The following is a 26,772-nucleotide window of genomic DNA, read 5'->3' as shown; positions in this document are numbered from 1 at the left end:
TGATCTTCTGCGTTCATTTACCTTGTAGAACCCAGAGACGGCGTGTAATCTCTACCAGACATTTCCTGAAGGCTCTGTCCCCGTGCCGGAGGGCCACAGGAACCCTTACTCCACTGAAAGTACCCTTGCCAGATCCTCTCCTCGTCACATGTCTGTCACAGAGCGTCTGCGCATGGTCATTCAAGAGCTGGTGGAAACGGAGAAATCTTACGTCAAGGTACTTAAAAACCACAGCTGTGGTATTTAAAACATGTGTTCATTGTTTGCATGGAGACATTATTTCACACTGTGTGTCCTATTGTTTAGGACCTTGAATCCTTGTTTGAGATCTATCTGAAGCCATTACAAAGAGAAACCTTCCTCAGTCATGATGAGGTAAGTTTTGCGATTTTAAATGATGTCTAACGTTTATATGGTCTAGCTAACCCAAACTAACCCATAATTGTGTTTTTCCTTTTCTTGTAGATGGAGTCTCTGTTTGGCAGCCTGCCAGAGATGCTGGACTTTCAGAGGGTTTTCCTACAAACCCTAGAGGAGAGGACAACTTCCTCACCAGAGTACCATGCACTAGAGACTCCAGAAAAACTCAAGGTAAAATACAGTGAAATTATAGATTTCTGTGATTAACCCTCTGATGCATTAAATATTTTAAAAGGTGCTGTATGTAGAACTGAGTAGGTATTGCAGTCCAAATTAAAAATATTGGAGAGGGGTTTTTTATCAGCCGGCCCCTCCTCCTCAGATTTGATGCCCTTGCAGGTTGCCAGATTGATAACACCAACAGAAACAAGGAAATATGTTGCCAGCTGGCAACCTTGGGTGGTGACACACAATAGGGTAAACTGGCAGTAGGCCGGTTTCACAAAGCAAAACAAAGACCGACATTCTAGAGCGCACATTTTCAAAGGAGAATGTTGTGGTATTTTTATGCTCTAGTAGAGTCAAAAACCTTTAAGATGAATCGCTAATTAGTTTAAAATTTGAATAAATAAAAACAAACTGTATATAAAAACTACTTAACACTAAGGCAAATGTTTTTACTCATGGTTTCTTGGATATAAAGTCACAACATCATGCAAATTTTTTTTACGTTTTATAAATGATGTGATTTTTTTCAAATTCTGAGTCTTTCTTTTTTCAATCTCTCATCCAGAAGCTCCTCTTCTCCCTTGGTGGATCCTTCTTATACTATGCAGATCACTTTAAGCTTTACAGCGGCTTCTGTGCCAATCACATTAAGGTGCAGAAAGTTCTGGAAAGAGGTAAAAAAAAAAAAAAGCATAAGCCTCATCCGACATGCCCCAAGGCATATTTCAACTGGTTTAATACTGGTTTAATTTTTTGGTTTGTCTGATGGCAGCAAAAACAGACCGGGCCTTCAAAGAGTTCCTGGAGGCGAGGAACCCCACCAAACAACACTCGTCCACCCTGGAGTCGTACCTCATTAAACCCGTGCAGAGAGTTCTGAAGTACCCGCTGCTGCTGAGGGAGCTGGTGTCTCTCACTGACCCTGAGAGCGACGAGCACAGCCACCTCACAGGTGAGGGACCACCTCAAACCTGAATTTGAAACCTTTCTTTCAAATTCAGTCAGCCTTTAATACATTAGTGATTCGATACTAACTGAGTAGGTCAGTCAACATAAATGGTCTCCTTTTCTGGTGCAGAGGCATTAAAGGCTATGGAGAAGGTGGCCAGTCACATAAATGAGATGCAGAAGATCTACGAGGACTACGGCACGGTGTTTGACCAATTAGTGGCAGAGCAGAGCGGCCCTGAGAAGGAGGTGCATACAATTCTACAATGTCTTTTAAACGCATACACCCTATTTCCCTTTATAAACTGAATATAAAGCCTATGTGTTATGTGTCTCAGGTTACTGAGATCTCCATGGGAGAGTTCATCATTCACAGTTCAGCACTCTGGCAAAACCCTCTGCCTTCTTTGGGTCGCATGAGAAAAGACCCTGAACTCACCCTCTTCCGTAAGTCTGATCTGATTTACTGTAACTTTAAAAACCTTGCGGTTTATGTTGTGCAGTATATGTATAATATTAAAGAGTCTAAGTGTACGTGTTTTTATTGCTCTAGTCTTCAAGAGAGCACTCATTTTGGTGTATCGGGAAAGCAAGTTAAAGAAAAGAATGGTGAGTAGCTGAACGTGCATGGTGCATTTATCAGGACTGTTAGTTGATGATATTATATATAAAAGGTTGGAGATTGTGATTAATATTGTTTTTAAGTCACATTAAATTAGCAACCATTTTGGTAGCTGTTCATGAGTTTTATATTAACAGTTAACAGACATTTCTATGTTTTTCCAACTAGACTTCTTCACGGCCTGGAGATCTGGATCCTTTTAAATTCCGCTGGCTCATTCCTGTTTCATCCCTCCAGGTCCGACCTGGAAATTCAGCAGGTGTGTGTAACAACCTTCATGAGTAAACTAAGAGATGAACACAGATTTGATGTGGATTAAACAAAAACTCTGTTTCTGTCAGAGTGGAGACAGACCAAGAGAAATATGGTATTCAAACGGAGGATTTTAAGAACCACTTCTTCAACATGAGAGCTTAAACATTACTGCTCATAAAAAAAAAAAAAAAGTATATACATTATAGAAATGCACTTTTAAAAGGCCCATTGCCCAAATTCAAAACCAGCCCACAACTTGCTTAAACTCTCTACTCTTGCCTCTTTTAGGGTCAGAAAACCCTTGTGTTTGGGAAGTTGTTCACACCAAGTCTGAAGTGGAGGGACGACCAGAAATGTCCTTTCAGCTCTGCAGCAGGTAATACATTACTAACCATTCAACATTACAGTATAATTGAGAGCTATCAATTTTAAATTTATTAGATGTCAAATTTAAAATTTAAAACAACCTTCACATAAAGCCATTATAAGTATCAATTTACCTTTGCCCTTCAATGAGTAGGAAATATAGAGAAATTGAAAAAAGTTGATCAAACTCTAAATTCAAACTTATATTTGACTGGTATTACTTTAACAGCCATTGCTGCTGAACGTGATACGCATACTCATATTTTCATTCGTGCTTTAATATGAAACGTGCTACAGCTCACACTACAGTATTTATGTGTGCAACTCAAGAGCATGTGCTACAAGCACAATATAACGGCTTACAGGACTGTAAAATTGATTTTTTACTGACATAGGACCTGACAACATCTCTGCTGTCTGCAGTTTAATGATGTTAAACTAAACCTCAAAAGTCAAAAGTACTCTTTCTGTGCTCAATGGCATCTGGCATTGAGGTGATGTTGGAGCATCTGAAAAGTCTCCCATTCAGTCTGGTCGTAAAGACATTTTGCATCTTAAGTGCAACTCATGTCAAGAAACCTCAGCTCCACCTCTGCGCTAACCGTGTTAAATATTTGTACGTTGTATAAAGTCTGCAACACATACGTGACAATCTTTTGGTTACATAAGTAGCTGTGTAACAGAACCTTCCTATTACATCTAAATAATTACAAACTGTTCCATAACTTAGTTACTTGGTAAGTACATTTTGTTTTATGTAACTATAACAACTACTACCTAGTATGTACTAGATATTTATTATGAGCACATAAAAATAAAGTTAGAAAATTGCATCAAAAAGTGCACTTATTAAAAGTAAGTCTTTAAAAATGTTTTTTTTTATTTTTCTATGTAATATCTGTAAGTACCATTATTTGCATGTTTTTAAGCTTGTAAATGCAATTTTTCAATGTTCTTGCACCTTGTTTTGTGCGCAGTAACCTGGAGAACAAGGCTAATGCAGTGAGGGCAATCCGTACTCTTCTGAGAGAGAACGCCAAGCGGACAGCTCCAGTCGAGCGGCCATTTAAAGATCTAAATTCTAACTCCACCTTCCCCAGGAGAAGTCACCCAGGAGCTCTTAGAGCAAACTCCTGGCAGCGGCTCCCCCCACAGTCTGACTCAGATGAGGGCAGACTGCTCGACGGATATGCTCACTCCGAACCTCCCCTCAGGCCCTCCAGAGGCCAGAGCTCTTCTCTGAGCAAGAGATCCACATTGTGCTCCCTGACCAGCACCTTGGAAGCTCAACTCCAGAGACTGAACTTCGTAGAGGAGCCACAAGGAACGAGCCAAAGCAGTTCCAGCAGCCTTCAGGGCAGTCAGGTGACTCTGCTGGAGGACACTCCAGGCCTGGACCTCAACACCCTGCTGGCCAGGGACTACACCGTGCAAAGTTTCGGTTCGGTAGTTAATGAGGATTGTTTTTACGACACGGTCATGGGCATCCAAAAAGCTGCCATCCCCACCCTGTAGAGGAAGCTGGTGCTATAAAGATTAAATGCACTAAAACATGACTATTGTGCCTTGATATGAAGAGTTTTTACACAGCCAGTTTTATATCAACTCTGTCAAAAAAAAACAACAACTAGTGAGCTGCCTGCCTGGATTCCATTTTAAAGCATGAAAAGCATTATAATCATGCTGCCTTCTTTGCTCATGTTGTAAAGCAGTGTCACATGTATTCCTATCAGAAATCATCCATAATGGCAGATGACCATAAATATACTTATTCAATAGTGAGAAGTTTAAAATAATTAAGATTTTTATTTTTATTTTCAAATGTTATTTGATCAAAAAAAAAAACCCATTTAAATAAACATTAGTCATTTATTTGTAAAGAACCGCTTAATATATTTTGAAATGTTATTTATTCCTGTGATGGCAAAGCTAAATTTTTGGCAGCTATTTTCTTTGGAAATCATTCCATTATGCTGATTTGGTGCTCAAAAAACATTTCTTATTAGGCCTTTTTTTATCCTAATTATTCCAAACTTTTGTAATGGTATATAATAAAGATTTAATTTAACCAGGGTTATTGAAACTTGGATGTATGAGGAAATATAAAATAATGAATATTTAAAATATAAAGTATACAAAAATATATGTACAAATGGAAACCTATTGTGGACAATTTGGCCCTCGGGAGTAAAATGAGAGTTTCATCTGGGCAGTCAGCTCACTAGGTTTGGGACAGAGCCTCTATGTGGATGAACAAATGGATGATCCTGCCTTAAATTCAAAGCACAGTTTACTTTTCCAGAGCATTCCGTATGAGCTGACACATGTATTATTAATACACGAGCAAAGACTGTTTCACTGTAAGTGAATACTGTAGCTTTACATTTGTGTTTGCTTGTTTGACAAAGGCTGAAGACTGAAACAGCTTGATTTCAGCAAGCTGGGCGACTTTTGATAAACCTGAAGTCTGAATATAAAATATTTTGTCTAAATTATGCTTGTATATGTTTCTTACAGAATTGTTGTGTGCATTTGTAATGTGTTTTTTTTAAATAATTATTATTCAAAAGGCATGTTTTACAGTCCTTAAGTTAAAACGCCTAAGGTTTCTCTGTAGTTTAAGCTTGAAAATACTGTTATTTCCGTTAAGATATGAATGTTGATATGCTCTGTTTTCAGTTTTAGTCCCTGTAATTTATTTGTAAAAACATACTGTATGACTTAACTAAACATACTTTGGGAAAATGATTTTGTTTTTTCTATTTAATAAAGCCTGTGTTCTATAATATGTATATCATTAAAATCTTGCAAATATTTATCTTCTGCATCATTGCCATATTGAACCAGTCAAACAGAAACAAGATTTCAGTACTTGACAAGATTTCTGTTCATAAATGAAAACAAAGATAATTGCAGCCAATCAAAACGCTGATTTTTTTTTTTTTATGATTATGTACATATACGTTTTATGTAAACTGCAATGTCTTTGGAAAAAGTTTAGAGATTAGAGATATTTCTTTTTCGATACACCAACTTTATTTTAAATGTACTAGGTAGACAGAGAGACATGGAATAGAAAAAAAATACGCTCAACTGAGTGATAATTATGAGCCTTTTTCTCTAGCTTTCTTTGTTGAGGATTTTTGTGGGCGATGTTCATTGTGTATGTGGCCTTTGATAGTACATTTCTTTGTCCGTTAGATTGAAAAGAGATGGGGGGGGTGTTGTTCTGTACTACAAAAAAGAGCTTGATTTACATTCTGAGAAGCTGTACCAGTGCTTGCCAGGCAGCCGAGGAATAGTGGTAAAGTTTTAGGCAAGCTTAGATTTTAATTTTCAATTCTGCACAGATGAAATGCAGCTGTTTTGATGCAAAGCCTGTTGCCCGTGTATGAGCGTCAAACAAGAAACGCAACCCGTTTGTAAAATTATATGGAATTAAATAGTAATTTGCACAAACAGCAACTGGAAGTCATTAATTTCCAATGCAAATTGCCTATTTTCAGAGACATGAATGATGTAAGTTTGAGCATTGGGTCTGCGGTGGCCACCGACGGGAGTAAACTCAGCAGAGCTCATGTGATCCATCTCCTGGGGGATAATGTAGTTTTAAAAAAAGAACACTCACTTTATTTAAAAATAGGCTCATTTTATCATAGTCGAGTTTCTGTTTTTGAATCCATTCAGTGGAACACTTTTAGCTGATGGGATTTGTTTACCAACCAACAGAAAGGGGATGGAAATCTCTCAAGTGGTTAAAAACAGAAAATTGTGAGAACACTGAAACAACCTTTCTGTGATACGTTTGTAATGCATTTTAAAATCTAACAAATCATGAATACATGTTAGGAGAGAAGAAAGATAACGAATGTTGGAGAAATGGCAAAGCAGCCCCAGCTCCTGTTGCCACAGTAACACCTGTGTGGAGGACCATAAAGACGGCCCACCTCTCCGGCACATAAACTGTGAATGAGACTCCATCCTTATCAACAGAAGCAGCCAGAGGAAGGCAGCAAACACTACTCTGGGGACGGATCTTTACAAGCGTGGGAAGTGGAGAGAGCTCTATCTCGCAGTATCCCAGGCTTTCCCTGCCCTCTGTCTGCTCTGAAATCAACTGACAGAGTGTTGAAGTAATCAGAGCAGACCCGGCGCTGCCTAGAGCCTGTTTTCTTCTATCAAAACCAGAGCAGCCCCGTCGTTCTCAGAATCGGCTGCTTTGGATCTCTTTCGCAGTTTTTGGACCTTCTGGAGTCAAGGAGCAAAGACATGACACAGGTTGCGTCCAGAACCGGAGATATCTGAGGAAAGTGTTAGTCCAGACCAGTGTGAGGAGTTGGGAAGAGTCAGGCTGAGCACTATGACGGTTCGTGTGAAGCTGCTGGAATGTGCTGTGCTCAGCCTGACGTCCATCCACCCTGTGTCACGCTTAGGGCGCCCCTCTCGCCTACTACCTGGACGTCACGCACTTTGTGCATGTTCTTGCTGACTACACATGTGTTGGTATATTCTGGCTTTAGCAGTCAAGAGAAACAGGTTAGTGAGATATTGAATTTTATGCTTATTTCTTCATTATACAGCCATTTATTGGACATGTTTCTGTATATTAGTTGAAGTAAATTCTGTAAATGCTCAACAAATTTGATTATAAACCTAAATGTAAAAACTACAACAACACAACTCTTAAGTCTCATTTGCTCATCAAAGCTCCATTTTCTTAAATTAAAAGTACAACAAAAACAGTAACACTGTGAATATATGATAAAAAACTATTAAAATACATTTTAAAATGTAATGTATTCCTGTAATGTCAGAGGTGATTTTGTTTAGCAGATAACTATTTTTTTCAGTTTCACAGGATCCTTCAGAAATCATTCTAATATGATGATGTGGTGCTTAATTATTATTAGTTTTTAATTATTAAAAATAATTAGTATCAATGTTGAAGCCAGTTTTCCTGCGTAACATGCTAAATAATATTATTTTATATTTATTTTTGAAGATCCTATGATGAATAAACAGTTCAAAAGAACAGCACTTATTTAAAATGTAAACATTTCACTTTAGTTTAATAAATATATATTTTTTTAAGTTAGTTAAAATCTTACCCCCGACTTTTGAAATGCAGTCTAACAGTTTCTACAAAATCATTAAGCAATAAAACCTGTCAACATTTATAATAATAAGAAATGTTTCTTGAGTAGCAAATGACCGTATTAGAATGATTTCTAAATGATCACATGAAACTGAAGACTGAAATAATTGTTGCTAGGCGAGTTTGAAAGTGATCTCGGAGTAAAAAGGGATTCATGAATCGCCAGCAATGGACCTGATTTGCACATTTGGCAAAATTTTGCTAATGTGACTGCACCTTTATTTGCAATACTAGGAATGTAAATTAATTACATTTCATTAAACACATAGTGACGTGATAAACTGTTCAAAACATACTAACATCCTCTGCACTAAAAACCAAGCAATCCAAAACTAATCCAAACACCTTTTCAACAGCACAGTCGAGAAGTTAGGTCCATATATATTTGCACACTGACACGGTTATTTATCATTTTGGCTCTGTATACCACCAGAACAGAATTACAAATGCAACAATTAAGTTGAAATGAAAGTGCAGACTTTAAGCTTTAATTCAAGGAGCTCAGCAAAAATATAACGTAAAATGCATAGCATAGCAAATCAAATTACAAGCATTTAATATACAGTCTTCCCATTTTTAGGGGCTATATAATTGGACAAATAAATACAATAATGAATAAAATGTTCACTTTTAATATTTAATCTTTTGCCGGCAATGATTGCCTTAAGTCAGAAACTCATGCTCCTTTGTGGTGCTTTGCCAGGCAGATGACTTTAATTTTTGTTTATTTGTCATTCCTCTGTCTTTAGTTTTGTTTTAAGTGAAAGTGAAATGCGTGCTCAACTGTATTGAAAACAGGAGATTGATTTTGCCAATGCAAAATATTCAATTGTCCACTTTTACTATAAAGTGCCATCTAATCTTTGCTCCATTTAGCTGAATCTGGGCAGACAGTATTTCCCTGTCCACTGCGTCTGCTTCTGTCCTTGGTCATGTCTTCACTAAACACCAGTAACCCAGTGTCACTGGAAGCCATGCTCATGTCATCACACCAGGCTTCACAGATGATGCTGTATGCTTACGATCATGAGCTCTTTATCATTCAAGGCCTCTCCGTCATTTTTTCTTCCCAGAATTTTTGGCATGTCTATCTTAATTTCAGCCATACAGTAAAGGCTTTCCTTAGATTTTTTGGGAAAGTCTATTCTGGCCTTGTTTGAACCATCTGTATTTTCTCTGGTGAAGTCTTCTCTTGATTCTAAGGCTTTTACAGAGACATGTCTACCTCCTGTTTTTTTTTTTCTAAAAGTGTACCAAATTGTTGATTTGTCATGCCTGTCCAGCCATCTCATTGACAGGTTTTCATGCCAAAGCCTGTCCATGAAACAACTTTTGAGTCAATTATTCAATTACTTAAAGGGTTACTACTTTTACAGTGATTTTGGGGTGGAGTAACCCTTTAAAGGGGAGTGAGGTATACATTAAGAGCTGTAATTCCTTAACCTCCAATTCAGAAGAATACCCTCCAATCAAAGCTCAGAGTGTGCACTTTAAGTCAAAATTCATTAAATTCATACTTGAATATGCAACATATAAGCAGCTAAAATAAACATTGTGCCTGTGTCCAAATATATATATTGAGCTAACTGCAGTAAACACACTGTCACTTGTTAAACCCCCCCTAGAACACCATTCACACCCCTGTGTGTTACAACTGCACAGTGGCGTGCTAAAAAGAACACCATGTTGTGTTAAAAACCACTCAGACCGCTTTTGAAACCACATAGCAACGCGTTAAATAATCCAACACCTTTAGCAACCACATAATATGCTAAAATTCACTTTTGCACGGGCAAGCGACACTCGTATTTTCTTTAAAAAGCATTCTTTTTCATGCACTACAGTGACTTTAAGTTAGTCAGTGAAGTCATATTATTTGTGCAACAGCTTTATAGAAAATCATGATGTTTGTCAATAATAAAAAAAAATTGTATAGTTGAATTTAGCAGTGTAGTTTATATTTTGTTTCGGTGCAAGTATTTGAGTTGAGATTTTCTCTACATAATAAAGACAGCTTTACAGTGGGGGTGTACTGTATGAATCTGTTTTACAGTTTCGTAATCTATTTAGTCAATCTCTGGGTCTGGCGAAAACACTTTTAGCATAGCTTAGTAAAGATCATTGAATCCAATTAGACGAGTAGCAATGTGTTCAAAAAATGACCAAACACTTTTGATATTATTCCTATTTAAAACTTGACTCTTCTGTAGTTATATTGTGTGCTAAGACCGGCCGGAAAAGGAAAAGTTTTGTTTTTTTAAGCAGATATGATTGGGTACTATACTCCCATTCCGACATAATAATAAGAGAAGTTTGCTTTTTGAACACAGTGCTGCTGGTCTAATTGGATTCAATGATATATGCTAGGCCAAGCTCTAAAAAAAAATTTCCTTACAATCTCGAAGACTTTTGTAGGTATATCACATTTTAGACATTTAAAGATCAGAACAAACTGTATGGTAGGTGACAGCTTCACAGACAGCGATAAATGCAGGGTTTTTTTTACTAAAATGCGTCTGTGACTGGAGAAGCAGTGATGGTGCAGGGCTGTGCCTCCACCACCGGCTGGAACAAGCAGCCCTCATTGTTTAATGACAGATATACAGTCTTTGCCTGTGCCACTGCTCTGTGGACCGCTATTGTGAGATGCTCTTTCATTACTGACCCTGTTCACCTTGGATTTATACAGGGATTCTGACAAATGTAAAGATCTTTGCACACTAAGAAAGAGTTTCTGTATGCATATTTTTTTTATTTTTGTATTCATCATTCTTTCATGTGTAAATTATCTGATTTTTTTTTTATGACGAGCCAATGTTTTACAGGCATACAGGGATGTTGCATTTATTTTTTAAAGCATGGACATTTTAAATGCAAGGATTTCAAAAAATGTTTAATTACTGTATATTCTTTCTATGCCAGTACGAAAAGAAAACATACAACACACACCATTCAAACAAACACATTCTGGACAATCAAAGCACTTGAATAAAGAATAATGAAAAAATCAATAGGTAGCCTATAGAGACAAAAATAAAAACGTATGCCACCCCTGCTAAAAAGACTGAAAGGCTGAACTGAAAAATGTATCAGAATTTTGACCTAAAATTTTAGCTTTAGCTTGTTTTATTAATAAAATATTAACAAACTAATTTAATTTGAATATTATGATTTTATTTTTCCATTGTGTTTTGTTAGACAGTGTACATATAAATAAGTAAATAAATAAAATATTGTGACGTAGTTTAACTTATTTAACAGTTATGAAAGGAATATTTCATGAAAAACATGATAAAAAAAAAAATGTATGCATGCTAGATTAACAAATCTGTCACTGAGGCGTGCAAATCATAACACTGAAGATAAAGGCTCAGATTATTTCTCCAATTAAACATGAAACGCAATATTAAAACTTCCAGCTGACTGGTGAGTATTTGTTTTACTTACTCGCCGAAAGTAACGGGTCTTTATGACCTTATTTCTTTAGTTCAAAAAACTTACGTTTAAAATATAAGTGTGATGAAAATACAGATTATATAATGACCATAAAAAAGAAGCAATTATGAGCAGTAACAAGTCAGTTGTGGTGAGTGAAAAAAAATCCCCATGAGAAAAGTACATTTCCATTTTCTCTTCCCACGCCCTGCAAACAGCCAGAGGCTAAACATGCTGCTAGTACACACGCTCAGTCCTGTGACTCAAAAGAGACTCGGACACTGCGTGTGCTTACAGACGTTTTTCTGAATTAACTATCAATAAAAGAAGCATGACAAAGACCTCAAAATTCAATTGTAAATGATTTTTGCGGTGTCACATTTAGCACAGGTTTGTTTGTTGAATGCCATAAATCTAAATGCCCCACTGTTTCTCTTTTTAAACATTTGTTTGCCAGCAAAATTAAAATGAATTGCATGACATTATACAATTTTGTTGCTCTGCTCTTAGTACAGAATGCGCTGTGTTCAGATATGAAGAATGAGACAATTGACATCAATTGTATGGTTTCGGAGGGTTCACATAGAGCATATAAAGTATAATCATAGAGACCACTTTATCGTTTATTTCCTATGAGAAAGAGTATATGATTCATCGACGTGACTTTTCTCTACAGACAAAAAAAGATAGAAAGGCTCCGGAAAATTCCTTGTTAGTCCATGCATTAGTAATTATTCATCTTGTTCATGATATGATGCATCATGCAATGCTGCAGTTCACCCACAAAGTGCATTATGTCAGTGTTTGTATAAAATGGACACATTATTAAATGCGTACGATATCTTCTTGTTTTTAAAGGCAATTCATCTTATTTGTTATCAGAGCTTTTATCGTCAGTTGTGCAGCCCACCAATAGCAACAGAGAACCCAGCGGTAAGATCACCTACCAGTAAACAGCAATGCAGTGACCTCCAGTGATAAAATTGCTGCTGGTGTGAATATCGCTTTGTATAGGATTTAACATAAATGTTCATTGTAGGTTATCCTTGAAAAAACTGTCTTTGTCTATTTAGCAGCTTTCTCTTACAGTGGCAGAAAGATTGAAAGAAAACATGTTCTTTGTAGCAGTCCCATATGCAATTTCCTCCTTTCCTACTTATCAAAAATGAATCACACCAGTGCAGCCATAGATAATTGCCTGCCACATGTAATAAGAATTGATTTCCAGCTGCATATGGTGTTTTTTAGTATTTATTATCTTTATCGCCTCTCCTTGCATGACATTCCCTTTACTCCGTGTTCTCTGACTGAATGACCTTCAGTCAGGAGTGAGGAGTCCAGCGGTACAGTGATTACTGATCACATGGTGAAACATCCAGTCACTCACAACGGGAAGGTGTGGGGGTTCTTTTATAGGACACTGAAAAGCTTTCAGACTTGTGCTGGGTTGCCAAGGAGATGTTATTTGAAAAAAGAAAGAGGCAGTTTTACAGTACTTTTTGCTTGTTTTTACAGCAATTTTCTCTTTTCTTCAGAAGCTAGAGGAAATCTCTTCTGAACATTACCATAGCGCACCAGTGTAAGGGTAAGTAAAGGTTTTTATTTGTTCTGAGATAAATGAAACAGAATGCACTTTCACAATGCACTTGTCTTAAACAATTCATCGTCGTTTGAAGGACAACAAAAGATAGGAGGAATTTTCATTCCCTTTCTAATTTCCAAGCTGTCAAATGGTTTGCACTGATAAGGAAAAAAAATCAATTAAGTCAGACAAAAACGGACAATATAATTGGCTTAATTTCTACCTTGCAGCGGTTGTGTGCCATTTTTATGCGTTCTTGTAACAGCATCAACCCACGCCAAAGGGTGTCTCTGCAGCAGCGAAGTCAAAAAACAATTAGCCATTCGAAAGTCACTTCCCCCCAAAATGCTGACTGGTTCAGGGTGTACTAAAACATAAACGTCCCAAATAAGGATAGGGTGGGAAAAAAATTGCGGTTTTCCCTTTCAGTCATCAGACCCCGTGCCTCATCTGTCAGACTGTCACGCTTGTTCGCTCAGTTCAATTCTCATTCCGTTTTTTTATCGCAGCCTTGCGGAGCCAGTGCGGAGGAATTATCTGCTGTCAGGTCCTGCGCCGGGCTGATAGGGAAAGCAGCGCACTAAGGGCCACGGTGAGGGGGACGGCCGCAGGGGGAAGGGACCGACGATGCCGTCTTCCACCATGCAAATGTTTGCCTTTATTCTGGCGGTGCTGGGAGTCGTGAGTGCCACGGTGGCCACGCTGCTGCCCAACTGGAAAGTGAGCGCAGATGTGGGCTCCAACATCATGACTGCCATCTCGCAGATGCAGGGACTGTGGATGGACTGCACCTGGTACAGCACCGGAGTCTTCAGCTGCTCGCTTAAGTACTCCGTGTTGGCGTTGCCGGCTTATCTCCAGACTGCACGCACCACTATGGTGCTTTCCTGCATGATGGCGACAATGGGACTCTGTCTGGCCGCCCTAGGGCTGAAATGTACTCGCTGGGGTGGCAGTTATCGCTCGAAGGGACATACTGCGATTTCTGCAGGGGCTTGCTTCGTCATAGCAGGGGTGCTGTGTCTGGTGCCCGCATCCTGGTTCACCAATGAGGTCATCACGACGTTTATGGACTCCAAAGTGCCCAAAAGCAGCAAGTACGAGCCAGGGGCAGCGGTGTACGTGGCTTTCGTGTCGGCAGGATTCCTTTTAGCCGCAGGCGTAATCTTTTGCTTATCATGTCCTGGAAGAAGAGGCGGTCCATTGGATTCTGGCTCGTCCCACCCCGACAAGCCAAAACCGCAGAAGCCGAGCCAGGAGCAGCCGAACCGCGACCAACCCAAACAGCAGCACTGCGAACAGCAGAGTCAGACTGAACCTCCGGAACGAGAGGAATCGCATCGAGAGAAACTACACCAGGACAAGCTGCAAGCGGACAACCGGCAGCAAGAGAAGTCGAACCTAGAGAAGGACAAGCAGTACCTCTCTCCATCTCGAACCCGAAATCCAGACGCCAAGGCCGTCTACAGTCTGCACGACTATGTGTAAACATCTATCGAGTGTTCTTGGTTATCAGACTGCCTTTCTTTGTAAGCGGCAAAAAGAGGAGGGGAAAAGCAGGAGCAGCGGGAGGAATAATGACTTTGATGCTGTTATCAACCCTTCTCATCTGTGCTTTTGCTCACAGCAAGCGAAGCAGTGGAGGTATTTCCAAAGCCCCGGAACAGACAAAGTAAGGATTGTGAATCCTCGGGTACATGGTACAAAGGGGGCCGAGGGGTGACGTATCATAAAAAAGGAAATTTCTTAAGCCGTCAAAGTAAGGAAAGTTCTGAAGATGCAATGGTTTGAAAAAAATCTGCATTTTATAGTTGCACCATCATATCATTACTGAAACGCAAACTCTAAGAGAACCAAAATTAAAAAGCTTGATACACACTGCTTATCTAGCCTAGATTTTTTTTTGTCTTTTTACAGCCAAAATATCTAGAAATTCTTCATTCAATCTCGTTTTCACAAAAAACAATTCAAAATTAAGTGTTTTTACGTGATATAAACTAAATAATCTGCCAATGGGATAAGCAAAATAATCTTGTTTTTATGTTTGAATTATTTCGCTTACCCTATTGGCAGATTATATGCTTGCTATAAGCAAAAAGCCACTTAATTCTTTTTCTGAAAACAAAAGCTATTTATACTTGTCTAGAAAATCCTTCTTGATTTAAGAATCTAGGCTAGAAAGCATTTTTTGCAGTGCATTAGGCAGTATGTGCATGCTGTTTGTAGATAATGCTGTTAATAATAGCTTGCAGTTGTGAAAGGGGGATAATCAAGCTTGCACCTGAGGATGCTTCACCCCATCAGCTGTCCATTAAATGGTGCATGTCCTTCACAAAAAGGGATTTTGACATGTCCAGTCCATATTTTTCAAAGAATGGTGATGGGGGGAGGCAGAGATCGTCTGAGGTAATGATGCTCTTTGCTTTTCCATTAGGTTCGCTACGGATGGGTGCACAGTGCTCATTTATTGCGCGCAGGCAGATACACCAACACACACACACAAGCTTTTCTTCCCTCCCTCGTACTCCTGCTAGAAGGGTAATGGGGGCTTGCACCCAATCATCATGATGCTGTGCGTCAGTGTGTCGTGCCTGCAGGAAGTGCAGTCGGTCCTGTTCTAGGGCAAACAGGACGCAGTAACACGCTGTTCACACTTTTGTCGAAAAGTAGAACCAAGGAGACAGAAACCTCAGCGGTGGCTTCGGAGTCCCCCGCTGGGCAACAATTACACCTTTGGTCTGCGTCTCAAATCGGTCAAACCATCCGCAGTATTTTCTGATTGCTAAGCTGTTTTGGGTTACAGTCAAGCCATTGACCATTTTTTCAGAGTCAGGGGAAATAGGAAATGTTTGATATAATGTACCGCATTTGACTTGAGCTAATACTAAGTGTCATTGTCTGTGCTGTTTCCGTCGTAACGATGGTCAAGGGCTCCTATTGTCTCCAGAGAGACGCCACAGCAAGACATTTTCTGCCTTTCACTTCTGTCTCACATATAAGCACACATACTGCTGTTTGTGTTTGACATGCGTTTGCAGAATGCTTTAGAAATTGACAATGAAAGAGAGCAACAAGGCCTTTTTTTTTAACAAAGTGCCAATGGACCATGTTTTGCTTTATTGTTCATATACTGTCAAATCACCTTTATTTATATAGTACTTTTTTCTTTAAATTTGCTATAGTTATTTGGGTCCAAAAATCTGAGAACACTGGTGAAAATTATGCTATTTTACCTTTAATTTGTTTTTATAAAATTCAATTATCAAATTATATCAACAAATTATTATTACATTACAAAATTATTTCAGTATAATTCAAGTGCAATTTATATATTGTACTGAATAAATATTCTGAATACTCTGATGCTTCTTTATTTTAAATTATTTTTATTTTTCATGAAAAAAAAAGAATTCAGATTTTCATTATGGTCTAAGACGTTTGGGCAGCACTGTAAACAGTTGGATATGCCGATTGTGGCCTGAATCTTATTATTATTATCATATATGGGTTTTGTATAACCATCACATCAATACAGACATTTTGAACATTTTGAAAATAGCATTTTATTTTAGTATTTATATGTTTTCCCATGCTATTTTGTTGTAAACACTTTTTTTTATTTTTAATCAAAAATTTATCTTTTAAGTTATTTTATTGACCTTTGCAGTGAATAATAAAACAATTCATTTCATTACACGGTGATATACAGCAGAGTGCAAAAATATTTTTGGAATATATTTTGATGATAACAGAAATCCCTGTCCTATTAAAGCAAAATATATTCATTTATATTTTAAAATGTTTTAATGTTATAACGGACATGCCTATTCAGTCCAGGTCACGTGCAAAAAAAAAAAGTCACATGAACAACTGCACGGATATTCAGAATTGGGTTTGGTTTGTTGTTTGAATGTATCTCCAGGAGTGTGTTTATATCAGCACATGTACATTATTTTTAAGAAACAGTGATCTGAAAATCTTCGATCATCATGACACGGTGAATGTTGACTACATTGAATGTTGCTTTGTGTTAAATTAGTCATTTTGAATGTTCTGTTTTGGCTTGACGAAATAAGGGCTTCATTTAGTGAATTTACAAACTGTGTGGCCAGTAACGATGTGAAACCATCAAATCCAATAAAGCACATACTTAAGCCTGTACAGTACAACAGAACACGTATGTTTGTTTGACTCTGGAAAACACAAGTCTAACGCTCTGCTCTTTCATTTCTGCCCATTCTGAGATAATGCTGGCATCACACAACTGGCTCCTCTATTTCACATCATTCCCTCTTTTGTTGCGACCGTTAGTTCGTGATCTGACTGCAAACGCCTCTTCATAATGGGGGTGTGTGGTACAAGGTGTCTTGGTTGGCTGCGTCGGCCAGGAGTCGGGCCTGACCAAATGGGAATCTGCATACTCCTCCGTGAGTGTATCGAAGCATCAAATAAGCTCCATTTACACAGCTGACTGCCCATCGCGCGCTGCAGCCACTTTTTCACTCAGCATTCATGATTAAGCCAGGCACACTTCACACACCCCCTCTTACTGATCAGACTAAGGTTAAATCAGCCGTCATATTCATCTGCTACTTTACATGTGCTTTGTTTACACAGATGGAGACATTGTTTATTCTCGATCGCGACACTGAAAATGATTCTACAATTCAAATGCTCGGAGTAAGAGACTCATCAAAAGAACAGAAGCTGTGCCGCATTGTGTTCATGAGCTCTTGGGATCAACAACAGTGACATATTTATGTTCCTAATACATGTCTTTATTCTTATTACATTCTCCTTGCTTTCCATGAATGTAAGTCCGTACAAGATCTTTCATAATTCAAAAAGAAAGAAAAATGATTACAAGAAATCAGCATTTAACTCTATAAACCCACATATCTCATTTTTGATTTGTGATTTTCTAGGGTCATGATCAATAACATAATCAGCATTTTCTCTATGTACAGTATAAAACTTTTTAGTTACTACGACCTACTATAAAAAAAAGGAAAAAAAATACACTTTTTAATACAGTTTCCAGTGTACACCTACATTAAGTTATTATTATTATTATTATTATTTTTTGCTTAGATCATTAAAAAATATTTAGCTGGTTCAAGCAACCCATGCTTGCTTACTATTTCATACATTATTAAAAGAAAACAAGCGTTTTGGTTTTTTGTTTTTTTTACGTGTATTCAGTACAACATACCACTTATTTTTGAGTCATTATTTTACTTTATTTGTGCCATTATGCTTATAAGTGATCATCAAATTATTAAAGATTATTATTGTAGTTATAATTTTTAAAAAAAGTTTTTTCTTACAGAATGTGTGTCTATATATTATGTATATTTAAATACACGTTCATACAGTATAAATTTAGAAAACAATGCATGTATATATACCATTAAAGTAAAATGTTTCTTTATGAAAAATGCATTAAATATTAAAAATTTAATAAATAGAAATATATTTTAAAAAGAAAAAATTAAGATCAGTAAATTTCCCTGATGTATCAAATATGTAAAAAAAAAAGTCTATCGTTATGTCTAAATGCCTGATTGAGAAATCAATAGATCAAACAGATCGTCTCTGCATTTAATTAAAAAATTAAGTGTTTAATCTCGTCATTATACATTACTATCACTCTCCGAATTGATACTGCTCAGTGCTTTCACACGATCTGTATTGTTAAAAGTGCTATATAAATAAAAGCGATTGATTGATTGAAAGCTAGTTTAACTAACAAACCAGCCAGCCAGCATTAACTTATAACGCGTTAAAATAAGTTATTTGTAAGATATGAAAATCATTTAATTAGTGACCTCTGCTGTGAACAGTTGAGTTCACCTCCTGAAGCGCAGTTATTTCAGACGGGCTGCATATGAGAAGTGCTCCTGCGAGGCTGAACACAAAGGCTTCTCCATCTGTCTCCCATAATGAGCTAAATGATCTAACACATTTAAAAGGGGTCACTTTGCAGGTGTGCCGTGTTGAAGTGGTGTATTTTTAGTGCTCAGCTTGACATTATGACAAATGGAGTTTGACTTCCCTGCAGGCAATAACAGAATCAATTCCTGCGTGTATTCTGCCACCATGTGACAGTTTTCCCTTCTTTTTTCATCTATTGCTTTATTGCTATGGGCGATAACTAACGGCAAAAACTAAACAATTACAATTGTGACTAATATGTTGTGTAAAATATAACTGCCCGCACACAGTACTCACATGTGGATGTGTGCCACGCATGTATTTCTGCAGGAAACTAGGTTGTTCCTGCCAGTAACGTATTTATTTTTTTCTCTCAAAGATTAAGACATGCAGGTGCAAGTGCTTACAAGCAGTACACTGAAAGCTGTATGGTACATTATTAAATCTGTAAAGAAATATAGACCATGAAGCATCAATACCTTCAAGAGGATCAATCCTCAATTTAAAAATCAATACTAGGTTTTAACTAGTTATAAGACATCAAAATGATTGCATGAAAAGCTTGAAGTGCACCAATTTATTGCAGAATTCTAATAATCAGCATTTAATGTTAAACCTATAAAACTTATGTAAAAAGTACACATACATACAAAATTTTATGTTAGCTGTAATTACTCATTTTATTCCCGAAAGCTGAAAACAAAACAAAAGTCCAGCTAAAGATATACTGAAGTATATGTGATTGTGCTAAAGTGGAATGATTCAAAAGATCATAAAATAGTCATCAATAGTCATATTAAAACACATTTTAGGCTTAATATTAAGAAATGTGCATCGCACACAAGAAGTACTTCAAGTTGAGTTTACTTATATTTTAGTTCAGAAAGTCTCGAGCTGTTTTTCAGTAAAAATTAAATGTAAATTGATCCACCTTTTTCTTATAAGTGATGCTGTGATGTATTTTAACTTGTTTGGGATCAAAATGATAGACAGAATTTAGTTGTTTTTTTTTTTTCCATTAAACTAAATATGAAAATGTGCACAGGGTTAAGCCGCGCTGTTGCTGACTGTCACAGCATATTAATAAGCTTACTATAATTATTAATACTGTGCATGAAACAATTATGTGATAAAAATACGGCACCATGTGTTTTTAATAACATTTTCATAGGTTAAAATTATATTTTCGGTTCCGAACGTGTTATTTGACTAGAAACACCAGAGAATGGAAATTTAAAGCACTGTTCCAGTTGAACAAGACTTCAACATTCTGAAAGAAGTTCTGTTTTTTGATGCATTCTTTTTTATGCTACTACATTTTACCCCATCTTAAAGTGTCTTTCATGACAAATGTGCCCTTGCAAGTACAAGTGAAGTGCTTTCAGCCTCATGTAGACCTACCTTGTTTCTCTATCAGTCTCGCTTCAAATGGTGGAGATGGAGCTGTCAGATGGATCCACTAGAGGGCGTGACTGTAAGAATCAAGACCAATAACCACAAATATCAGAACATGTATGCTTTCATTGTGTTTTATTGTGTTAGCTATTTGTATTTTTTTAACCAAAAAAACCCCAAACAAAACCCAAATGCAGTTTGATTGGAATGCAAACATGATTTTTGTTTCTGCTCTTCATATATTGTTTAAAATCACAATCAAGAAAGTTAAAATATTTGGTTTTTTTTATCAGAATATTAAACATCACATTTTAAATGGGTTTATATGAAAAAAATGTAAAGCTAACATAAAATGTGACATTAAGTATTTAATAAAACTATTGCGTTAATGGTATAGTTTTTTTATCTTTTTTTTATAACTGAATGTACAATATGCAGAAACGTCACTTATTCTCTCTTCAAACCTGTCTGTTATTTTTAACAATAATGTTGCTGTGGCATTTCCTACTATATGACCTATAATAACCTAAGATGCACTGATGCAAGCTTAAATCTGCTGAGACGTTGTTTAATTTTATTTGAAGATTTCAAAGAACACTAAACAACATCTTAAACATCAGAAAAGAGAAAAAAGGATATCAGATAATTTATATGCATAATTACATACCTGGTCCGTACTTCAGTCCTCGATACAGTCAGAACCACTTGATTTTCTCCTCAGGGGGAAAAAAAAAAAGAACAAATAGATTTGGTTAAAAGTATAACTCTTAAACCTTGATCGGATAAATCCAGAATATTTCAGATTTTGATCACATTTATAATGCAGGTTTAGTTTTAATGGTTTTAAAAACGGACAGTAATCTTTGAATGGGAAAGTATACTGCATTTGTGAAAATGGTTGGTATTAATTTGTAAAACGCACCAGATGCAATTTCAGCAGATGCTTCAAGAGAGTGAATCGTTTGGAAACATTCGGTTCAGTTAATAATGCAGAGCTTTGCACCTTTTTCAGCTTTTATAGAGCACAAATGTTGTTTTTATTGTGTTACTAAAATAGTACAATGAATATAAGGGTGTAAATTTGACCTTTGCTGGGTTAAATTTGTATATGGTTCCTGATATTTCTTTTAATAAAAATCATAATAATATATGCATTAAAATATGTCTATATGTGTTGTGTTATTTGGATAATTTCTCATTTTTCTATCTGTTCTATCTCTTTTTTTTTTTATTCACAGATGTGACTCTGGCTGGACCACAAAAGCAGTCATCCTTCAGATTGGTTTAAAAAGGCAGTTAATTCAGTTCAATATGACTTTCTTGTATGTAATACTATTTGTAACCCTTCCTGAACAACCATCCAAGGTAGCACAAAACACCTGGGCCAAATGTGGCCGATAGCTGTCACGTTTAGAGCAGGTATGGCATGGCTAAGCACATACGGGCCAAACTTTCACCATATGTTTTGCACTGAGTTTAAAATTGGAGGGAATTTTCTTCTGGGTGAGTTTTTTTTTTTTTTTTTTTTTAGGTATATGCTCCACGTGCCACGTGTGGCTTAGCTATGGCACACCAAGGAACACGAGAAGTTAACATTTGGCCTTTATTTGGAAAAACACACATAGTCGCGTGTGGCAGGTTAGTGGCAGTCCACATCTTAGCCCGTTCAAAAATGCTTTGCGTCTTACCTTATTCCTATCCGTCATTTTTCACTCGGCTTCCTTTTTCGACCGCCGTTAAGAAGATGGTGAAAAAGCTCCTTATTTAAAACAGTCTTTGCCCAGACATGTCAGGTAAGTGCGGTGTTGGTGTTTTAAATATTATCTAAGGGTGTATGATACACTTATTCGTGCCGAAAACTGCAATTTTCAAATGTGTAATTTTAACCACCGCACGTGCGGAACAATCCGTTTCACTAGTCTTCACTATTATTATCGCATCCTGTAATCGCAGTGCTTATCTTTGTCCTCTTCGATAAGAAACAAACTCTCATCTTTCAAATGACATCTATTTATGCGGAAATTGAATTCATTAATGCAGTTATGACGCTCTTTGGGGCGCGCGACAAGCGGAAGCGAAGAGCGGCAGTCGGCAAATTTGCTTTGGCACAGTATCAACAGCTAAAGTAAGGCCTAGATTAATAGGTCTTCGCCGGCCCAAAACTGGTCCACATACTTTTAGACAGAAGAGGACCAAAACAGTCTCATAACACAGCGTCCCTTCCCTTTAAATATTTTCTACTAGATACCGGTTATAACGCGAAATGACCACAGTCGCGTCACGTGATCTTAACCAGTTTGTTAGCATCTTGTTGCTAGAATATTGCGTATCCGGTTGATATGTTTGCATACTATTTGAGTGTTATTTATTGTATCTGCTAATAAATAGAAATTGAATGTAATAGATTGGACTCTGTTGTTAATTGCGGCTTTTTAATATTGTAGTAATGTGCTTTAATAGGGCATTATTAATGCTAATACAGCACTGTATAGCATTACCGGAGATAGATTTTTTTTATGCTTAAAGTAATTAGAACTGAGTTTATTTGAAGGCAAAGTCATACATTGTTCAGAAAACGCTGTTTATATAAAATAAAAAATAAAACAATTGTTAGTTTTCTCTCCCTACTGTACCAAACATGTATGAAACTGACGTGTGTTTTATTATTATTATTAAGTACTAAACAGGAGCACTCATTTCTTGAGGAATGAAAAAAGACAATGCGTGTTGTGCTGATTTTTTTAATATATGTATATATAACTGAAACGCCTGGTTTTAGACCACAATAATACATTAGTATGGTGCATGGCCTTCTTTTGCGGCCAATACAGCATTACTTCATTTATATATAAAGTACTGATAATGATATACTAATGTGTTTTTTGGTTTTTTTTCAGACTGTGAGTGAGAAAACTGGTGAAATATTTTGTCCAGATCAGATAGCAACGAAGAGAGGATGTCTGCAGCCCTGATCGTCAGAGGAGACCAGGACAACTATGTGCTCCAGAGACAGATTACACACACTCTCTCTGTCTCGCACACACAATAAAATCTGTTACAAAATCTGACATAGCTGTGTTTACAAGTGATCCAGAAATTAAGTGCTGGTTTTGTCTGGTGAGAAGACAACTGGCCCCCAACTGAAACTGGTTTCTACCATCACAGATGGGGGTTTGGTTCTTTGCTGCTGTCGCCTCTGGCTTGCTTAGTTGGGGGACACTTAATATCCAGCTATAATTGTTGATTTGATTACAAAGATCATGTTGACACTGAGCTGATCTAGACAATAACGTCTCTGCATTCAGTAATGAAATGCCTTTAGCTAAAAAAAAGAGTGTTTAATCATGGACATTACATTACTGACACTCTATTATCCAATATTTTATGCTGTTCTGTACTGTTACACAGTATGTATTGTTAAAAGTGCTATATAAATAAAGTGGACTGATTGATTGATTTATTATTCACTTGTCTGACATTTACAGAATAGCACACTTCTATTATGCTCTGTATTTTTTTAATTTTGTTATTCTGCTATAAACTTAAAAAAGGGAGTGTGAATCCATTTCTGTGTTTAAGATTTACTGTGTATTGGGTATTTAAAATAATACTTATAAAAATGTTGAGTAAATATGGTAAAATAATGACTTGTAGTTTATCATACCTAAAAATCTGCCTGACAACCAAAAATACTTGGTAAATATGAAAATCAAAGAATCTGCACAATCACTCCTTTTAATCTTTAATTTGAAAAGAATCAAAAAAATATGCATATAATTTTTTGAGGCTTATGGATAATAAGTATTTCTAGTAAATATAATTATGAAATAAATATTTTTTAGTCGCGTCTTATAAACGAATATGCTGGAATTTTTTTCTTGAAACTGTCCCAGACAACATGTGGTGATGTATTTGTGGTTTATCATTCCCATAGATCTGCCTGACAGCCAAAACCGTGAACGATAATCACCAGCAGCGCCGTTTATGGCATTAACATGAAAACTTTACGCGCTGCGCTCTGCAGACATAAAAGCGCCTATATATTTATTTTGTGCAATAAATTGACGCATTTTGGATATTATTTTATTCATATAATTGTTTCTAATAATTGTCACATTTCCTTGTGTATTTTTAAGATCATTTTCAGCCAATTAGAACAGTGAGCGGCCAGCTATTGCGTCGTCATGATGATCGCGCATTCCAACAGAACGTTCGGCGAGTAGTCTATAAATATGAGTGCAGATGCATCATTCAAATTGTAGCGAGTTTTGGCGAGTGATTGTGAGTATGCTCTTTACATCTGAATTAGTTTTTTATGCTTAAAATGTTCATAACTCGGAGAAAAAATTAACTTTGTGCTTTGAGATACACAGGCGTGCAGTAGAGCTCCGTGTGGACATTTTGATGGAGGTTGATATGTAAATAATGATGAAGGCAATGACTGATTTCAGCAATTAGTTGATGTTTTATAACATAGAGTTGTTAATAATTCTGCTTCTATACATAGATTAAATTTTCTTATAATTCTTGATTTTCAACCAAGCATTATCTGTCTATGATCAAAACATGGTGCAGTAAATTGTTAGTTGGTAAAACAAAATTAATAAAAATCACCAACTTTCAGCCTCTGAAATGTTTAAGTGTTTAACTGTTTAAATTTTCTCTTGCCTTTCTCTTTCTGCCAGAGTGTTTTACAAATAAACGGCAGTATTGTTCATTTATCGTTCATCATCGATTCAGCAATCAACATGACTATGTCAGCTATCCCCATTCCTGAGAGTGCAGTGCAGTCACCATCTTCTGAGCTCTCAGATGAGCTCAGCACTGCCCTCGCTGCAGGGCGGTGGTGGGCCATAACGGAGGTCTCCCTTCCTATAGATGAGGAGCCTGAATATGGGAACTTCACCTCACCTGACTGGTGGGGAACGATAGAGGAAGGGAAAACTTCATGCCCCACATCCCTGGCCTTCAGTGATGAATTTGAGAAGGCTGAGTCCCCGCTCTCAGGCTTCTCAGATGCAACACTGACTACCAAGGAACCGTGGAGGCAGAAGAAGACACAGGGTGCACGCATGCTTTCCGGGTCCCAAAGGACGCACCCGTGCCTGCCTGTGCTAAAAAAGAGGGACCACACCTCATCCCTGGTCTTCAACAATGCATCAGAGAAGGCTGGGTCTCTGCGCTCAGGGTTCTCAGATGCAACGCTGAAGACCACGGACCAATGGACCAGGTGGAGGCAGAAGAAGCCTCAGGGACCATCTGTGCTTGGTGGATCTAAGAAGGCTGAGTGTGGGAACTCGCTGAAGACCACTAAGCAGCCGAGGAAGAAGGAGCCTCAGGTAGCCCCTATCCCTGCCAGGTCCCCTCAGGGACCACCTGTGGCTGGTGACACCCCGCGAGGTCATCCTGTGCCCACTTGTTCCCGGCAACGTGGCAAACTAAGGATCCCTGAGCATCTGAGGCAGCATTTGCTAAAGGCCGCTGATGACCTGGAAGCTCGTGTGCCTGCCTCACGGCCGCAAAATTTAAAGGTCCCTGAGCCACCGAGGCAGGAGATGGAGCAGCAGAAGCCCCAAGCCTCTTCAGAGAAGGCAGCACCAGTGGCCCAAAAGACCCAAGGGAAGCAGAGGCTCAAGATACCGGAGCGGCTGAGAGAGGAGCTGTTGCAGGTGTCCCGCAGGGCCTCTCCTGAGAAGGCAGAACCCGTGGCCCAAAAGAGCCCGGAAGGGCTTAAAATACCTGAGCGGCTGAGGAAGGAACTGCTCCAGCAGAAGCCTCCAGCCTCTCCTTCCATGTGCCCGAAGGTTGCTCCTTTACCTGGCAGGGGCTCTGTATATAGCGGGACCTCACAGGAAGCAGGAGTGATTGCCAGCTCTCCACTGCCTACTGGGAAGGAAGCGTCAGTGCCCACCAGAACCATGAAGGCAGAAAAACGGAGGCTTGCTGAGCAGCTGGGCGTGCCTCTCTCTTCCACCCAGGAAGTACTTGCGCCCTCCAGGTCTGCAAAAGTGGTGCCTGTGTATTCTGGGACTTTACAGGGAAGCTCTCGCCGACACGGAGCAAACCCTAGAATCACAGAGCAGCAGAAGCAGAAGCGGAGGGAGCAGTGGAAACAGCAGCAGAGGCAGCGGAGGCAGCAGAAGGCATCAGTAAGTTCTTATCATTGTCTTCACCTAAGCTACAATGTTATCTAGGTTCGTTATTTAAAATATCATGACTTTATATTTCCACATGATAGAAAGATGTATATTTGGATTTAAGAAGCACTCTTTAAAAGTGCCCAGTGTTAAGTAGTTATGTCTGTTATTTCAGCAGGACAGTATGGATGTGTGTGAGCCATCTCCACAAAAAGTAGTGTGCGTGGAAATCAGCAAGGTGCCACGGAAGCCTAAAGTGAGGAGGCAAAAACACGAAGACCGCAGCCCGTGTCCCAGCTCGACATGAAGTTTTACTTGGACTTACTTAAAAGGTATCATATCCTTTTCATATCAT

At 37.8% G+C, this 26,772-nt stretch overlaps 2 protein-coding genes and 1 long non-coding RNA gene across 4 annotated transcripts in view; 2 read left to right on the top strand and 1 right to left on the bottom strand.

Annotated features, from left to right (window-relative positions):
- The window catches only part of LOC122324969 (rho guanine nucleotide exchange factor TIAM2), a 37,920-nt gene extending 31,850 nt beyond the window's left edge, over nt 1-6,070 (top strand). The window contains exons 16-26 of one of the 2 annotated variants that reach the window (XM_043219769.1): nt 29-217; nt 307-375; nt 466-591; nt 1,154-1,262; nt 1,361-1,540; nt 1,667-1,785; nt 1,875-1,983; nt 2,090-2,145; nt 2,327-2,417; nt 2,702-2,789; nt 3,757-6,070. In XM_043219769.1, the coding sequence (XP_043075704.1) occupies nt 29-217; nt 307-375; nt 466-591; nt 1,154-1,262; nt 1,361-1,540; nt 1,667-1,785; nt 1,875-1,983; nt 2,090-2,145; nt 2,327-2,417; nt 2,702-2,789; nt 3,757-4,294 (1,674 nt within the window). In that variant the 3' untranslated portion in view covers nt 4,295-6,070. The remainder of the gene's footprint in view (nt 1-28; nt 218-306; nt 376-465; nt 592-1,153; nt 1,263-1,360; nt 1,541-1,666; nt 1,786-1,874; nt 1,984-2,089; nt 2,146-2,326; nt 2,418-2,701; nt 2,790-3,756) is intronic. The other variant, XM_043219770.1, reaches the window with a different exon arrangement.
- Nucleotides 74-23,134, bottom strand: LOC122324971. The gene is made up of 4 exons (XR_006247244.1): nt 21,969-23,134; nt 20,948-20,993; nt 20,287-20,357; nt 74-187 (listed from the first exon to the last, which is right to left on the bottom strand). It is a non-coding gene; the product is annotated as an uncharacterized LOC122324971 (long non-coding RNA).
- Nucleotides 6,772-17,125, top strand: LOC122324970 (claudin-20). Its single transcript, XM_043219772.1, has 3 exons — nt 6,772-7,315; nt 12,905-12,954; nt 13,461-17,125. The coding sequence occupies exon 3, from the start codon at nt 13,579-13,581 to the stop codon at nt 14,437-14,439; it is 861 nt and encodes a 286-aa protein (XP_043075707.1). The 5' UTR covers nt 6,772-7,315; nt 12,905-12,954; nt 13,461-13,578; the 3' UTR covers nt 14,440-17,125.
- Nucleotides 23,135-26,772: the final 3,638 nt, after the last annotated feature.

Source organism: Puntigrus tetrazona, chromosome 20, assembly GCF_018831695.1.
Source record: "Puntigrus tetrazona isolate hp1 chromosome 20, ASM1883169v1, whole genome shotgun sequence".
Taxonomy (NCBI): domain Eukaryota; kingdom Metazoa; phylum Chordata; class Actinopteri; order Cypriniformes; family Cyprinidae; genus Puntigrus; species Puntigrus tetrazona.
Note: the sequence above shows the minus strand (reverse complement) of the source record. Positions and strands in the feature narration are given on the sequence as shown.